The following is a 17,668-nucleotide window of genomic DNA, read 5'->3' on the forward strand; positions in this document are numbered from 1 at the left end:
TTGTACATGACTTACTTGACCGAATCGGCGGCTGATGTCATCACCTGACGCGATTACCCGCATCTTCGCCGAGTGTCCTCAGGTTCTCTTTTACTACCTCAGTCCAGAACTTCCGTTCTCGGCCAGGTGGCTTCTTCCAGCTCGAACCTCGAATTTTCAGAACTCGTTGGACAAGGCGATCTGCCGGTCTCCTTAATATATGACCAAAGAAGCGAAGACGATTTACTTTAGCCGCTTTCGAAGGCGGTGCAAGATGTTGATATCTTCCACGTGTCATCCGCCGGTAAACCACATCAATTTCTGCGTAAAGATCTTCATTGTGGCATACCCTAAGCCAAAAGTAGCCAAGTAGCCGTCTAAGCAGCTTTCGTTCCGTGCAGTCAAGCCTCTCCATAACCGTTGATGGTGCTGCCCAAGTCTCCGATCCGTACATCATGATGGGACGAATTGCGGATAGGTAGACTCGCAGCTTGACTTCGTTGGTGATGGGGGTCGACCACAGACATTTCGTTAAGGAGTTAAATGCAAAAGCGGCCTTAGCGCATCTTTGCTGAACATCTCTCTCGTAGCTGCCGTTGTTCTTCAGCATACAGCCCAGGTAACAGAACTCATCGACGAGTTTTATCGGTTGTCCGTCCACCCTGATTCCCGTTCGAGGTCTTGAAGAGATCCACATCTGCTTGCATTTATCAGGGCGTAGGCGTAGTCCGTAGGCTGCAGCCAGCTTCGATACAAGGTTGTCAACATGTTGAAGTTTAGTACTGATTTCCGCGAATATAACAACATCGTCGGCGTACTCGAGGTCAGTCAAGGGGCACCCTGATGGTGCTAAGACAATGTCGGCAGGACACTGGTCGACTGTTCTTCGCATATTGTCGTCGATGGCGAAATTGAACATGAAGGGTCCTGCCACCGCCCCTTGTCTTACTCCAGTTACCACTTCAGACGGTGCTGTACATCCGGCTGGTGTTCGAACTGCAGCAATTGTTCGTTGATTCATGTCATCAAGCAAGCGAACGAACTTTCCTGGTACTCCATCGGCGCGAAGTGCGTTGAGAAGACGGCCTCGGTGAGGAGAGTCGAACGCGGCTTCAAAGTCCAGAAACGCTAGTTGCATTGGCTTCGAATACTGCTGCCAGATTTCGATCACTCTCCTGACGATGAACACCTGGTCAGTCGTAGATCGGCCAGGACGAAAGCCAGCTTGCTCGTCGCGCGTTGTTTCTTCGCGATGTTTAATGAGTCGGTCCAGGATAATGCGCTGCAGTACCTTGTACATAACACGCAGCAAAGAGATTCCTCGATAATTCCTTGGGTCCATGACGGATAACTTTTTGTGGAGGGGAATTATGATAGCGTGTCTCCACGAATCAGGTAACCTTTCGTTTATCCATATTGAACGGATGATCTTTGTCATCTCACGAATCCCAGACGGAGGAAGATATTTTAGCATTTTTGCGCTAATCCCGTCGTCTCCACCAGATTTTCCATCCTTCATTTTCTGAATACAGACCAGGACCTCCAACTCGGTCGGTGGCTCCTCGTTAACCGCATATGTCGGTCTATGAACGTGTTCGAGTTCAGGAGCTGACGGTGCTAGCCAGTTCAGCAAGGTCTTGAAGTGTTCCTTCCAAATTGGAAAAGTTGCTTTACCGACAGCTACCTTATTAGCAGTGCTGAGGACATGGGAACATCTTTTCATTTTGCCGCTATACTGTTTTAGTAGAGCGTAGGCTTTCCGCAGGTTCCTGTCCTCCCACGCCTTCTCAAACTCCATCGCTCTTGACGTCCACTCGTTATCGCGGTCTTGTTGCAGTTGACGACGCAGCTTCCTTCTAAGACGCTTTTCCTGGTTGAAGTCACCAGCGCTGTGCGCGACACATACAGAATTGTATGTGGATTTTGTTTCCGCAGATGCAAAGGCAAACTTCTTCCGCGGCAACAGAACCGGGAGCGTTTCCCTTGCAGCGTCCTGGATGCACTTTGTGAAGGAATCCGCATCGCTAAGCTTCTTCCTGGTCCGTACTCCAACATGAATAGACACACGTTGGCGGAATTTTCTTCTGCATTCATCGTCTTTCAGACCTGCCATGTCGATTTTCGGTTGAAGAGGAACTCCTCGGTTTCTCTTGTGGAACCGTATCTTGAAGCTGAGAAGAACTGGACGGTGGTCAGAGTCGAACGCGACGTCCCAAACAGCTCTAGATTTTCGGATATCTGACTGAGGAATGTTCCTCGCCAGAACGTAGCCGAACTGAAGTTTAAGAGTCCTCATCTCCCGCTTGCGCTGCTCTTCAGGCGTTAAAAGGGTTGACCCTGCCATGTGAGCTGATGGCGTCGATGATTCCTCTTAAACGTGGAAGCAATGATGAGGCCCGTCTGTTCGCACAAGTCGACCAGACGGTCACTGTTGTCCGACATGCGCTCCGCTGCATAGTACCATTTTCCTAGCACATCGGATTGCTGTTCGAGTCCCATCTTCGCATTTGCGTTAATTCCGACAATGACCACCTGCTGGCTTGGTATTTTAGACATCAACGCATTGAGTTCATCATAGAAGGCGTCCTTACTGTTGTCCTCAGCGGTTTCCGTAGGTGCGTGAGCACTTACGATCCAGAGTTTACGTCCTCTGCGATCCTGCAGTCGTAGAAAGGCGCATCTAGACGACGTTGAGCCAAATTCCTCCACCAGGTTCTTGTAATCGTTCCTCAGAGCTATCGCTCAGCCACCTACTTTGTTCTCATCAGCATCGCCGCAGTATATGGTGTAATTTTCGATGCTGATGACGGGCTGATCCCTCTGCGTGTTTCCTGCAGTGCAGCAAAAGGCACACAGAGATATCGCAGAAGTCTGGATAGAGCGGCTTGTTGGAGTTCACTCGATAGTGTTCGGCAGTTCAGCGTGACGAAACGAATGGTTGTTGCCAAAGATTCCCTTTAGGCAGTTGTTCCATGTTCCAAATTCCATGCTCTCTTCAAGCAGTTGACCTTTCAGGTTATGGGCTTTGGCGGTGTGCTGGACGACAGCACCTTTTTGCAATGTATGGGAAGCTTTCGCCATATAGCAGTGCAGGTTATATAGCTCGTACGTTCGCAATGCGTACACTCGAACGCCTGATTGCGTTTAGTTAAAGCAGGGCCACCACGTGCAGGTAGCAATCAGACTCGTATACGCGACCCCCATATTGTACATAAATGTTATAATAAAAGAAGAATAGATTGCCTGGTGCTATGAAATCCTCTAAAATACAGCAGTCACTGTGAATGATTGGTTGATCAACACTAATCACTCACAGTGACTGCTGTACTTTAGAGGATTTCATAAGAGAATCGATATATTTACATAGTGAGCTGTATATACTGATTGGGTGAGGAGATCTGCGGTCTTGATCAAGACCTTTTCGTAAGTTTAATCACAATTAGACAGTACCGATGTTTTTTAAAGACAGTTTTCGTATTCAATTCTGAATCGAGAGAGCAAAGAAGTGAAAGGATGCAAAAATTGCCAAGTTCTCTCATAATTTTTCACTGTTCTAAATTTCCAACTTTTTCTTGCTTTCCGGTTACGTTATCGCAACGCGAACGGTGGCAGATTATGGGGAGTGTGGGACAGTGCTGGAGAGTAATTAGCAAATATAGAAGCCTTGGCGTCAGTTCGACACTTCGCACTTGTTTTCTAAACTGTTTATGGTGGTTTTCGGGCCTACACTCCTTATGTTACAAAAGCCGAATCCGTTCCCAGGATCCGTTATGCTGTTTAGAAGATCTAAGAAATGGGTTCTGCAGGGAATAAAACAAGCTTTACAAGAAATGAGATGCAAATCGAAGGAATTATGTGTGCACACATACAAAGCCAAAACGTCCAACCGAATTTTACATGGGGTAACGTAAGTAATATTGCAGAGTCACCTGTGTTCCGCACGGATTTTTGACAATTATTGTTGGAGATGACCATCAGCCACTTGTTAAGTTTAGTTACGTTGCAACACGCAGTTTTCCGGATTGCACAGTGAATAAAAATTTTTAGCAGTTGTTACAATAAAGGATAAGTCCTTCCGTCTTCTGTGGGCAGTCAACGAAAAGACACCTACGTTAGCTCTTTGGCGCTCGCCTATTTGAGGTGTATTGCGTCTGAGCGAGGCTAGGATATAGGTGCATGTTACGCCTACGTTACAGTTGAAAGCAGCATATCACGAAATTGTGGGTGTCGGCATCTCTCCACTAATAGATAGAGTTAGAGATGTAGTTCATAAGCATGAGCGCAATCACACTCAGTTCCCGTAGTCATTCAGAAAAGACGAAAAGACGTACGACACGGCCTTCTCGCACCTGATCCCCCAACGAGGCACCTTACAAATGTCACGTATGCAAAAGTCTCAGGATCTGTGATATTCTGGATAATTAGTTGGAACTGAGCGTAATCGCGCTCATGCCTGCGATTTGCATCCATAACCTTATATATTTGTGGAGATACCTCAGCACTCAGTGGTATGCTGCCTTTACACAAAACAATATGATGCAAAACATAGACAAACATTTCACCAAAGCAAAAATGATTAATTCCCGCACAAAACAAGCTTTTTGTCTCCTTCTTGATTGATTTTCAACAGCGAAGGTGCAACTCATACAAGACCGATACGCCTCTAAAAAACTTAAACCTTATACGGTTCTATGCCGTGTATTGGTAATAAATACGAGACCTATGAAAATTCTCAAAATACGCTCAATTGTGCGCAGAACCCATTTCTTAGGATTTCTAGATGCGGATTATACGAGTGCTTGAGATTTATTTTAGATGACTGTCATTCGAAATGGTACAGAAGTGATGGAGAAGAAAGGTCTGGATCTGGAGCACGACTGTCATTTTCAGGTTTCACAAATAATTTTATGCATGAGGTTACTCTATGCTGCAGAGTATCTCGTCAGTTTCCCAATATCTTTAAAGATTCGATTCCAGGGTACTGTTTCATCACACGGCGGAGTACCTGTTGCAATATCGGATTGCCGCTCATTAATGGGTACTCTAGTAATGAACGATCACTTCGTCGTTTTGCAATCCATCCCTCACCGACTTCAACATCACTGTGTAATCTACATGTTGCACAATCATTGACAGAAACTCAGTCATAACTTTACAGTCTGGAGAGCACTTTGTATTCAAACGCTCTCCGAGTCTACTAACGAAGTTCGAGCGCAATGTTGAGGAAGATGTCATAAGATTGAACGAGATCAACGAGCCTTTCTGTGACACCAGTGAAAGTACGGATGATTCGATCGCAGGTTTGTGTTGCCCAGAATTATGTTACCATCAACACTACCATCATTCCTGCAAAGTCATTTTTTTGTAAGAACCTCTTAATACACAACGATTAGTAAACAAAGATTTTTCTAGCGAAAATCCTTTCCCTCAACTACACGGTACCCTCGTCAGCAAATTTGGACTCACCATTCGTTTTTCCGAACATGGACCCCATCACCTTAGAAATCGGTCTATTTCTCGATTCTCAATTATTTGAACACTTTCAAAGGTAAACAATCAATCAATATAATCTTGAATGGTATTGCAGGGGTATGTTTTCAGAGAATACGTCCAAGACGCTGAACAACACTTATTAGATTTCTCGCTAGCACTTATCAATAACGTTCACGTTCTTTACCAGCAGCCAACACTTTCGCCTAATCTGGAGATCGTCATAGTAAGATTTGAAATGTGGAAGTCACAACCGGTAAGTGGTATTGCTGTGTGCGTAGCCCATATTGCATTCTTTTTCGATGAAGATAGTCATCCCTATTCACCATCACCTCCTCCTCATCATCACCATGTTCATAGTATTATAGCTCATAGCATCGTATTACACAGTAACAAACAAAACCTTCTTAGAACAGAAAAAAAGCCTCCAGGTACTTGTAGGATGTGCAACACCTCTTCGAGGACTTTAGATGCTCCAAACTAAAAAAAAAGATGCAGGTCATTAGAATTCATGATGGGTGACGAGGAACGGTTCTCTTTAGGCAACATCGAAATGAAATTTTCTGAAGCATATCATATGTGTATATCACAGTTTTCTCATATGCTTTCCTTACCTATAGTTATATGAAGGTGTTTTGCTCAAAAGCAGTGAGACCATTCTGGAAAATCTAAACACGTTAACACATCGACGATGCGCGTAGCAAATATCGAAACCACTTGTTCGTAATTTTCAAAATTAAAGTTTGTGACTGACATTTGGGTTCTTAAGTCACACAACGATAGGAAAGGGAATAGTGCACTAGTGGATTTCAAGCATTCATTCCGATTGTTCTCATTTAGTTCTTCTGTCAAAGGCAAGAACGCTCCAACTATTTTCTTCTCGGTGATTTCAGTTTTGCGTCCAGGTGTCGTACATGTCACATTAAACTCATCGTCACTCTGTTGAAGGGAATCCCCTCGTCATTTACTGCTCAAGTGCTCATTTATGTGAACAATCATTATTCAGCCCGCTTAGCCTACATACAACCTGTCACAACACGAAAACGTAATCTGATTTGTCTTACAGGTAAGTTAGAAAACTACCCAAATCGAAAATTACAACGTAGCGATAATAATTTCTGTGGGAAATCTGGATACCAAGAGTTAGTACAACTGTTTCGACCGAAACGCTCTAATTTAAAATCAGCATGTCACGATTTTGATGTGGTCTTGTCTTTGCTACGAAATAAGTTGCAGCACGCCTGTATACGAGCGTCGAGCGGTCGAAGACCAATAATTATTCCACACCAGCCTATTAAAGTAAGGCCAATGAACAGGCCGCTGAGGGGATTAGAGCGTGTACAAGAAGACGTGTTATAACGCACCTCGTAGGGAAAAACACGGTCCTTACGCTGTTTTATACGACGATTGGGGAACGATGAGCGAAACCAAGCTGTTTTCCGTAATCTACAACCCGAACGCTAGGTTTTCGCTCTGGTTTCCACACCACGTCAAAATAGTAATACGTTGCCTTTAAATAAACGCTGACAGCTTGGGTTTGCGTAAATGTGCATTTGCTGTAGATAACACAAATAATATATAGCATATGCGCCTGGACCTTTCTGGCAGAAATAGCAACATTGACTCTTAGCATTTGGATTTTTTCCCAGAAATTCAGATCGTCACCATTATGCTTCACGAATGAGGTACTATTTGGAGTCATGTTCAATATTCACGGCGTTTTTGGACCAAGGTTTTGCACTACAGCGAGCTGCATATTGGCTAAATGGACCGAGGGATTAGGATTCATATACAGAAGAAAAAAAACAGAAGAATTTGAGCAGAAGGAGTTTCCTTTGGCCAAGGTCAAGTGTGTGATGTGTTTCCATTGAGTAGGAAGTAGTTGCAAGGGAGTGTGCGGTGGGCAGCAGTAAACGGAGCGTAGCATGACAACCAAAACAATATTACGCAGTATAAAATAATTACATATATTATAAAATATTATATTAAGTTCCAGGCGTAGGAAAGTAACATAGAAGCATTAACATTTCATTTTAACAATGCGCATTATGTAGACAATATGACAATGCAAGCGGTCAGGTTCGACAGTCCGCTGAGTAAGATTTTCGTGAAAACATTTAGAGACTTGTAATCACTTCTAAAAGAAGAAGAATCTGAAAAGACAAAGAAGGTGAATTATTAAAACTCCGCTTTTCTGCAATGGGAAAGCGTCACAAATTCCCGATTTCTGCTCTCGAGTCAAACAAAGTCCAATTGTTTAGAGCAACTTAATGTTTTGCAGATCTCCTTCCAACCAGAATTTCGTCGTTTTTCCAAATTTTCGAATATAAGTTCCAAAAAGACTAGAAGATGGGAAAAAAAGAGGCATGACTGTTTTGTAGGGCAAATTTTCTCTGAAAAACTCTGAGAAACTACCTATAATATTACTCTAGCTCCTCTCATCACGAAGTTATCTGCGATCTTCTACATCTGGCAATGTGCTCAGAATCTGAGCTTTTTTGGCAATTAATTTCTATTTAATCCACGTTAAAACTGTTGAAAACAACGTATAATTGAATTGTTCATCTTTTAGAAGTGGTTTGAAGTTTCTAATTCTTTTGTGTAAATTTGACTCAGCGGGGTGTCGGACCTGTATCATCCCATTTCACACTGTTGTTAGGAAATGTCGATTTTTTGGTTTTTTTTTAAATTGTTCTTCTGCAATTTGTGCCCCTTACTCACTCTTCTTTTTCCTTTGTCGTATTGCGTGCTTTAATGAGTATTTGAAAATACCGCATCGATTTTAGAATAAAAATGAAACCATTCCACTACCAATATTTGGACAACTTTTTGGCTAATTTGCTTTTTCTACTACATGGTTTTTTTTTTGCTTTTTTCAGCTACCGTATTCTGCATTTCCCATTTGTTATTCGGCTAATTTTCGATCTTGGTTTTTCTAAACACACGAAATTTCCAATATCGAATTGGCAACAACTGTCGCAGCAAAATAGGAGAAGAAGAAGAAAAAGGAGTGGAGGGATGGGGTTCGAGAGTGTTCTGTCCCATCACCACGCGTGACCCTGCTTTTGGCATAAGGCTGATCACTCAAATGTGACATGTACGGCAGTTGCACGAACGACTGGCGTCATTGCTAGTGAGACATTGAAGGCACTTTTTAGTTCTACAAGGAATCTGAGTGAATAATCAGAATGTATAGCAAGCTATCAACAGGGCTTTTTTTGCCGCTGGCTTGGTTCGAGGTGTTACCTAAATGCTAGTCACAATCTGAGCTACGGCTTACTTGCACGCATGCAGATTGGGTGTCTAGAGTTGTACGGGGTGTTTTCTTCAAAATCGGTGAAGCCATCTTCAAGTTGTTGAGACTAAGATTCCCATGGTATCAATATGTTGGACAAAACATCGTTAGAGAAATATGGAAGCTAACAAGGTTCAAAGACCAGGAAACGGGGTAGATTTATTTGTCAAATTGCCACATCTCATAATCATAACATGTTGTTCTCACAGCTCTTCTACATCGGCTAAGTAGTCTCTACACAGTGGTTCGTTATAATTATGACAGTGTTCCATGACGATTTTTAGAGCAACTTAGCAACATTCGTTCACAAGAACGGCCAAGCTCAGAGCTTACTAGATGCGTTCTGTCGCCATCAAGCACATATCAATCCTGGAACTGACCTAACTGATGTCGGACACTGGGATCATGGTGTTTTGCTCACAGGGTGCGTAGAAGGTATTCTTCAGAGTTGCATTTTATCATCAAAATACGTAAGAGTATTGTGACCTGTGTAACCTCAGACATCCGCTTGCATAATATGTATGAAAAACTTCTTTGAGACCACATGAAGGGCCTGTTGAAGGAAAAAAGAAGGAACGGTAAACACTCTTTGTAGTCTTGTCCAACAATGTCTCTTACTTGCATGAAATTTCTGTCAACCGACAGAGCTAATCCGTCACTTCTGACGGATACGTAATCTATGTTCACTTGTTCCATTTCTGAAACCAGAAAAAACGTCGTCAGTGTTGAGTCTTTGCTACACCGAATTGAAAACTGGTGTGCTGAGCAAAGCAACGTTTTGAAGTGAATGTATGGGGTCTCAGCACGTATTAAATTCATTTAAAGTTTCGAGAGATAGGTACTAATAGCTCACAGAGTGTTACGAACGGTAAGAAGTCATTGGTAATTGATAAGCACTCATTTTTGTTTTTCATGGACGGATTCCTGATGGAAATCCAGAATGCTTCCAATGCCTTCTTTGCTGATTTCTTTCTCGTGCGCTAATATCGTGCATTTTACCTCAAACTCATTTCCATTATACTTATCATTTTTGTGGCGCCCTAACGGTGTCATCGAACTCCCTCGCTTTCTACCAACCAAATGTTCCTTGATACGCATGTTCAGCATCCTTCCAGTTTCTCCAATATAAATGACGTTGCACGTTAAGCATTCTATTTGGTAAATAACTCCGATGTTCGTGCAATCAGTGGCCTTACCGAATGGACAAACCACGCAACATTCTGACCCGCATTGCCTATCGTAGAATCTATTGCGAGCTAACTGTCGCTTGATGCTGTCGTTCGGGATGTTCACCAACACAACATCATCTTGCAGCTGTGCTTGCAGAAGACTCCGGTGTATAGCAGCAGTTAAGGAGTCAGAGACGAGATGCAGAGGATGCACAAAGGAATTCTACCTTCACGTGGGATCCTCACTGTGTTGTTCGTAATTCGATTGGGTGTTAGATTTCGATCTCGTGTAACCACTTGAACTAGCTATGCTTATGGCTAGTTTTAGTGATTCCTCCCGTTCTCTACCCCCTGTGCACATTGCTGTTGCTGTTTTGATCATATTTCGGATAATTGCATTTTCATGCCATTAGGATGGGCTGACTTTGCGTTTATCAGTGTGTTTTTCCAGCTTTCCTTGCGATACCATTTCACACTTGCAATACCATTGTGTAGTTTTATTTGAGCATTTAAATAAGGCAGCCAACCACCTTTTGGTTGTTCTCGAGTGAGTTTTATGTACTGCGATCGTTCATTCAAAGTTCTAAAGCATTCGTCCATTTCGGATTGCGTTGATGTTATAATGAAGCAATCATCAATATAACGGCAGTACATCTGTGGAAGACATTCAATCACTGGATGTTCTATTCTGTTCATAAAGCAAACGGCAAGATCGGGAGCAAGCTTTTAGCTCATAGCAAGTCCTCTTATTTGAGAGAGATATTTTCCTGACCATTTAAAAATATTGCACTGGAGGCATTCGTTGATCAGGATCATTATACGTTGTTTGTTTAGACTAAAAGTTTCTATACTATAGCCGTGTCTATCTAGCATTTCAGATAACGCTTGTAACGCCTGTTTTTTTTTGAACGTTTGTGTACAAAGACGTCACGTCAAATGATTTCATGACACAATTTTGTTCGAATATGGCATTTTTAAGACGTTCAAGGAACTATGAACTGCTTGATAGATGAGAAGACACTTTTGGTAGTAGTTGACTAACGTCATCTTCAACATAGAAGCAAAGTTAGACATGGACAAAAAATGATTATCAATAGACTAATCGGAAGTCGGAACTCTGTGGTCCTGCGTGTCTTTGAGTGCTGAGACCCCTGTCTTGAAAAGCTGTGAGACCAAGTGCTGTCGGTGCAGTTGGTTTTTCAGTGCTTGCAATTGTTCTCGCCGACATTAGTTTTCATAGGAAGAAATGTGGTTATTAGCTTCGTGGGAACTTTGAAAAATGCTTTAGGAGACCTTGAGAAACACTTAATTTCGCAGGAGATTATTTACACATCAAGAAGGATAAGTTACTGTTTTTAATGTCTGCTGACCGCCTATACAAGTCCGATTACTACCTGCTCGTGGTGGCCTCGCTTTAAAGACATCATCCCATGAATCTGAGGTGGTACGAATTTAAGGTGGAGTAATCATATTGGGGATCGTAGATCATGGAGGGGCGGGGGGTGATTTCGTCCATTTCTCATTGCATCAGTGGAAACGAACGACCCCGAAATGTTGTTTCTAATGACGGGTTGTGTTGCAATGCGCAACACAACCCGTCATTAGAAACAACATTTGTTTGCGCTCCGCCCAACCCCGTCTGCGATTAGATTCGAAATGGACGGAATCACCCATCTCTCTCTCTCCATAATCTACGATCCCATATACGAATACCCCAACTGAAATCCGTACCACCTCAGATTCGTGGGGTGAGACCTTCAAATAAACGCAGTCAAGCGTTCGAGTGACCGCAGTGGAAGCATACGAGCTATATAACCTGCAGTGCTATATGGCGAAAGATTCCCATACATTGCAATTGCAATACATTACAATACATTTATATATATATATATATATATATATATATATCGCAAGGTGCTGTCGTTCACCACATCGCCAAAACCCTTAACCTGAACGTCACCTGACGCCTGACGGGAGCATGGAATTCTTGGCAACAACCGTTCGTTTCATCACGCTGAACTGGCGAACGCTGTTGAATGATCTCGAACAAACCGTCTGTCTAGGCTTCTGTGATATCTCTGTGTGCCGTTTGCTGCACTGTAGGAAATACGCATGAGATCCCCGTCATCAGCATAGAAAATTACACCATATACTGCAGTGATTCTGATAAGAAGAGAGTAGGTGTCTGCGCGATACCTGTGGGGAACGTTTACAAGAACCTGGTGGAGGAATTTGGCTGAGCGTCGTCTAGATGCGCGTTTGTACGACATTTGTACGGGATTGCAGAAGACGTAAACTCCGAGTCGTAAGTGCCCACGCACCTACCGAAACCGTTGAGGACAAGAGTATAAACGCCTTCTACGATGATCAATTGAATTCATGTCAAAATACCCAGCCAGCAGGTGGTTGTTGTCGGAATCAACGCAAACGCGAAGATGGGACTCGAAGAACAACCCGATGTGCTAGGAAGGTTGTATTATCCGGCTGATGGCACGTCGGACAACGGTGACCGTCTGATCGACCTATGTGAACGGATGGGCCTCATAATTACTTCTACATTTAAGAAGAATCATCGACGTCATTAGCTCATCTGGCAGAGGTCGACCCTTTCAACGCCTGAAGAACACTGCAAGCGGAAGGTGAGGACTCTTAAACTAAAGTTTGTCTGCATTCTGACGAGGAACATTCGTTAGTCGGATATCCGAAAATTCAGAGCTGTTTGGGATGTTGCTTTCGACTCTGACCACCGTCTAGTTCTTCTCAGCCTTAATATACGGTCCCACATGAGGAACCGAGGAATACCTCCTAAACCGAAAATCGACATGACACATATGAATGAAGAAGGATGCAGAACAAATTTCCGCCAAGTGTGTCTATTTAGGTGTGAATACGGACCAGGAAGAAGCTTTGTGATGCGGATTCCTTTACAAAGTGCATCCAGGGCGCTGCAAGGGAAACAATTCCGGTTCCAATGCCTCAAAGAAACTTACGTTTGCGTCTACAGAAACAAAATCCTCGTATAATTCTGTATGTGTCGCCCTCAGCAATGGCAATTTCCACTAGGTAAAGGGTCTGAGAAAGAAGTTGCGTTGACAAGTACAACAAAACCGCGATAACGAGTGGACGTCAAGAGCGAAGGCGTTTGAAAGGGGATGAGAGGGCAAGAACCCGCGGAAATTAAAGGAATATGGCGGCAAGATAAAAAAGTTCTCGAGTCCTCAACACTGCCTATGCAGTGGCTGTCGGTGAAGCAACCCTTCCAATTTGGAGGGATCACTTCAAGACCTTGCTGAACCGGCGAGCACCTTAAGATCCTGAATTCGACCACGTTTATAGACCGACATCGCGGTCAACGATGAAAATGTGTATCCAAAAGATGAGAAATGCAAAATCTGGCGGAGACGGCGGAATTAGCGTGGAAATGCTGAAATATCTTTCTCCGTCGGGGATTCGTGAGATCACAAAGATCATTCGCTCAATATGGATGAACATAAGTATACCTACCTGTGGAGACACGTTATCATAATTCTACTCTATAACAAGTTATTCGTCAAGGGTCCTAGTAACTATCGAGGAATCTCGTTGCTGCGTGTTTTTTCACAAGGTTTTGGAGCTCATTAACCTTTACCGGCTTATCAAACATCGCGAAGAAAGACGAGCAAGCTGGCTTTCGTCCTGGCCGATCTACGATTGATCAGGTGTTCATCGTCAGGAGAGTGATCGAATACTGGCAGCGGTGTTCAAAGCCGATGCAATTATCCTTTCTGCACTTTGAGACCGCTTTCGACTCTCCTTATCGGAACCGTCTTCTCAACGCGTACTGCGCCGATAGAGCATCAGGAAAGTTCGTTCACTTGCTTGATGACACGAACCAACAAAAAACTGCTGCAGCTTGATAACCAACCAGATGTACAACACCGTTTGAGGTGGCAAGTGAACTAAGACAAGAGGCAGTGGCAGGACCATTCCTGTTTAATTTCGAAATTGACGATATTATGCGTAGAACAGTAAATCAGTGCCCTGTCGATATCATCTTAGCACCATCAGGACACCCCTTGATCAATGTTGCGTACGCTGACGATGTTGTTATATTCGCGGAAAGCAGTACGAAACTTGTATCGAAGCTGGTTGCAGCCTATGGACTACGTCTACGCCCTGATAAACGCAAGCAGATGTGGAATTCTTTGTTTGAATGTTTTCCGTACATCCTGATTCCCGTTCGAGAACTCGAACGGGAATCAGGATGTACGGAAAACCGGTCGAACGATGAGTTTTGCTACTTGGGCTGCATCCGGTACAACGGCTGCTACGAGAAAGACGCTCAGCAAAGATGTGCTGAGGTCACTTCACTATTAAAGTTTTCAAAGAAATGTCTCGTTTCTCATCATCAACGAAGACAAGCTGTGAGATTGCCTATATTCAATTCGCCCCATCATGTTGTACGGGTCGGAGGCTTGGGCAGCACCGTCTATGGTGATGGAGAAGCTTGATTGCACAGAAAGGAAGCTGCTTAGATGGCTGCTTGGCTACTTCTGGCTTAGGATGTGCCACAATGAAGAGCTTTACGCGGAAATTGATGTGTTGTACCGGCAGATGAGACGAAGATGTCAACATTTTACACCGCCATCGAGAGTGGCTACACATGATCATCTTTGCTTCTTTGGACATATATTAAGGAGACCAGCAGATCGGATTGTTCAACGAGTGTTGAAGAGTTTTTCAGGTTCAAGCTGAAAGAAGCCACCTGGCCGAAAACGGAAGTTAAAGGCTGAGGTGGTGAAAGAGGACCTAAGGATATTCGGCCAGGATAGGCAGTTTAGGCGAGACGTAAGTTTTCGCGAGATATGGAATATCGACAGACGGATTGATTTCGTGCAAGCTCTCGCAGAAGATCGAGAGGGTTGGGCAGAGCTATGTTCAAGGAAGGTACACCTCGGCGAAGATGTGGGTAATCGCTCCAGGCGATGACGTCAGCCCGCCGATTGAGTCAAGTAAGTGAGGTCAATATCTGCTAGTTTTCGGAGTTTTGTTGAGACAAACTGGAAATTCCAAGTTTTTTGGATCTTTTCATCCCAAATTTCAGCGTATCTGACCAACTGGAAACGAGAAAATCTGCAAATAGGAGTTTCTAGACACTCCATCCAAATTAGGATTATTTGTCGAAGCAAGTCGTCGTTCCTTGGACTGGAAAGAGTTGCTAAAATTCTGATTTCTACAGCCTACTGATCTTGATTAGTGTCTAGTAACTCACACCATACTCTATAAAATGTTCTGTTTCTGGCTTGTTGTAGGATTTTCTCTATCACAATTTAAACTTCGTGCTTTTCTCGCTTCTCGTTTTCCTACATTTTTTTCGTTCGAGCATTTTGTAGAGCAAGCTTTCTTTCACTAAATACTTCAGAAATATCACTCGAAGTGCTCTTTACATGGAATTACTAATGACTATCTGAGGTTCACAATGTTAACACAATTTGTGCGTTTTTGATATTAGTTGCTATTGAATTCATATATAAGGTGATGAAAGCAAGAACTCAGTAGGAACTCCCAGCGCCGGAGTCAAACTCCTCAGGCAGCTCACTTCTGCTCGACCTTTGCTCCTTCCATTCCTATATTCCCTTCCCTTTCAGAGAGGAGTCGTGTCTTATTCCCATGCTTTTCTCCGCTCAACAAGTTTAGAACCTTCCCTGGGCTTGTCCTTCTTATCTACACTTGCGAGGACATTAAACCATATTGCACATTACACTAATGCACAGATATGACAAATGTGCATGAAAATGAGTGAAAAAAGTGGAGTGAAATAGAGATCAAGTGGTGAAGATGCGATCACTGAGAGGAACAAGGGGAGTTTCTTTGATTAGTTTTACAAGTAAAAAAGGATCCATAAGTGGAACAAATATAAAGAGCAACTTTGATTACCCTTTTCCAAGCCAGGATAGTCTTCCGCAATGAATTTCACGGTCTTCTACACACAGCCTCAATAACAAGGTCAATAACAGGTGTGCAATATTCTAGAAGACCAGCAGTCGGAAGTGAAAATAAGATAAAATCAAGAGAGAGAGTAGTAATTTACGGGGGAAAACAACAGGAAATGCTGGAAATATAGCAAGTCTAGGCACAAAAAGAAGACCGTAACATAAAACGATGAGAGAATAAATGAAAAATTCTCTACAAAATGATGAAAAAAGGTGTGGAGCAGTCAGGCTGTGGCACAAGGAAGAAGAAGATTATGATTTCGATATCTTTTTCTGCCTCCCCGAAGCATCAGTTACGGATTACACGATGATTGGTACCCAATTAGCAATCCACAACGAAGACGACGATTACCTTCTTACCAGCATTGCTTCGATTCTAGCCGGTCAGGATCCGGACTCCTTCGAACATGGCGGCTGTGACCCGAGCAAGAATAGCGCGACCGTAGGCAGAAGACACGTAATGCTGCATGTGCAGCTGCTTCTCTACTTCGCATCGCTTCAGATTTGCAGCTCTTTCAAACTTTCCTATAATCCCACGGATATCTGAGACTCACCTGAGAGATTATCTAGTGTTACCTTAGTGTTTGTGTTGTTACTAATTGAATAGAGATGGCAGAGGATATCTGCTAAATGTAAGTTAGAACAGTCTAGTAACAGTTCCGGTACTTGTCTCAGAAATATTAGTTACGATATATGTATGTATCTTCAGTTACGATATATATCACACAACTGCCTCTGTGGCCGGTGTGGCGCCAGTTGCAAGGATGTGCGATCAACTGTTTGCATGCTCTTTGGTTGAAGGCCTACATTTAGGCAGATCATTTGTACTTGCACATGAGATGGGGCACAAGTGAGTTTTGCTTATTTCCTAACAATCCATTCTGAAATAATGCTTAAGTATGGGCATGGTTCATGATGGAGTGCAAAATCAGTGCAGTAAATCTTGTTGTCTCATGTCTGCTGTGAATGGCGCTGGTAAAACAACATGGTCGCAATGTTCGGTTCGAGAGTTCAACGCTTTTTTGTTACAGCTGGAGTAAGTTACAGTACTACTCAAAATTTTTCTGAAGATTGATCTCGTTGCATAGAAGTGGCGAAATCTTACTATAAAGACTTGATTTTCAAGTTAAACAATTAATTCGGACATTACAGCGAGTCCGGAAAGGGCAATTGCTTGCGTGACGGTTCTCCTGGGCTGTTGGGGCGCAATCATCTTCAAGACGGAAGGCAGTAGCACTCAGTTTGATCTTTCAAAATGTTGAGTTCTAAATGCTCCTTTCTAGGGCTCCCGGTCAAAGGTTTACAGCTGATCAGCAGTGTGCGTATTTTTGGGGTCGTGATTACAAAGTTGAAATACCAAGCGGTCGGTCGATGGAGGTAGTTTTGGTGGTTTATCCTTTTTATAGTTGAAGCAAGATCCAAGCGCTGTAAAATTTAGAAATTTTTGGTGAACCAAGCTTCGATAGGAAATGACCTTAAGCGATACATCGTGTTCAAAAAGTTTCTATAGGTCTGTTCAAGACTTAAGTATGAAAATATTTACAGGTGTGGTAACAAGTACTGCCCGTGAGAAGAATTTCGTTGCATTTAAGTGGCGCAGTGTACCAGGAGGCAAAAATTTCTGATATTTTTTCAAAACGTTGTTTCTTATTTCTACCAGTTTGTGCAGTGCTGCTGATACCATAGATGCTCAGCTCAGATTTTCCACAAGAATTGAAATTCTTTTTTAATACAATTTTGCGGAAAAAATAGAGTTCAAGTGA

At 43.1% G+C, this 17,668-nt stretch overlaps 4 protein-coding genes across 5 annotated transcripts; 2 read left to right on the top strand and 2 right to left on the bottom strand.

The window, feature by feature from the left end:
- Nucleotides 1–40: 40 nt before the first annotated feature.
- Nucleotides 41–2,323, bottom strand: RB195_024385 (uncharacterized protein; the record flags this gene model as incomplete). Its single annotated transcript, XM_064212135.1, has 1 exon — nt 41–2,323. The coding sequence occupies one exon, from the start codon at nt 2,321–2,323 to the stop codon at nt 41–43; it is 2,283 nt and encodes a 760-aa protein (XP_064068017.1).
- Nucleotides 41–3,060, bottom strand: RB195_024386 (uncharacterized protein; the record flags this gene model as incomplete). The annotated part of the gene is made up of 4 exons (XM_064212136.1): nt 41–2,349; nt 2,409–2,659; nt 2,734–2,850; nt 2,912–3,060. 4 exons carry the CDS (start codon nt 3,058–3,060, stop codon nt 41–43), a joined length of 2,826 nt encoding a protein of 941 aa, XP_064068016.1.
- On the top strand, nt 2,998–17,459 carry RB195_024387 (uncharacterized protein; the record flags this gene model as incomplete). Of its 2 annotated transcripts, XM_064212137.1 has the most annotated exons (12): nt 2,998–3,072; nt 4,795–4,869; nt 4,957–5,085; nt 5,138–5,279; nt 5,392–5,527; nt 5,581–5,725; nt 9,049–9,188; nt 16,615–16,755; nt 16,804–16,941; nt 17,058–17,132; nt 17,189–17,282; nt 17,451–17,459. In XM_064212137.1, 12 exons carry the CDS (start codon nt 2,998–3,000, stop codon nt 17,457–17,459), a joined length of 1,299 nt encoding a protein of 432 aa, XP_064068018.1. The 2 variants fall into 2 exon arrangements, with proteins under 2 accessions (XP_064068018.1, XP_064068019.1); XM_064212138.1 differs by lacking the exon at nt 2,998–3,072.
- On the top strand, nt 13,929–14,423 carry RB195_024388 (uncharacterized protein; the record flags this gene model as incomplete). The annotated part of the gene is made up of 1 exon (XM_064212139.1): nt 13,929–14,423. One exon carries the CDS (start codon nt 13,929–13,931, stop codon nt 14,421–14,423), a length of 495 nt encoding a protein of 164 aa, XP_064068020.1.
- Nucleotides 17,460–17,668: the final 209 nt, after the last annotated feature.

The sequence above is a fragment of the Necator americanus genome, chromosome X (genome assembly GCF_031761385.1).
Source record: "Necator americanus strain Aroian chromosome X, whole genome shotgun sequence".
NCBI lineage: Eukaryota > Metazoa > Nematoda > Chromadorea > Rhabditida > Ancylostomatidae > Necator > Necator americanus.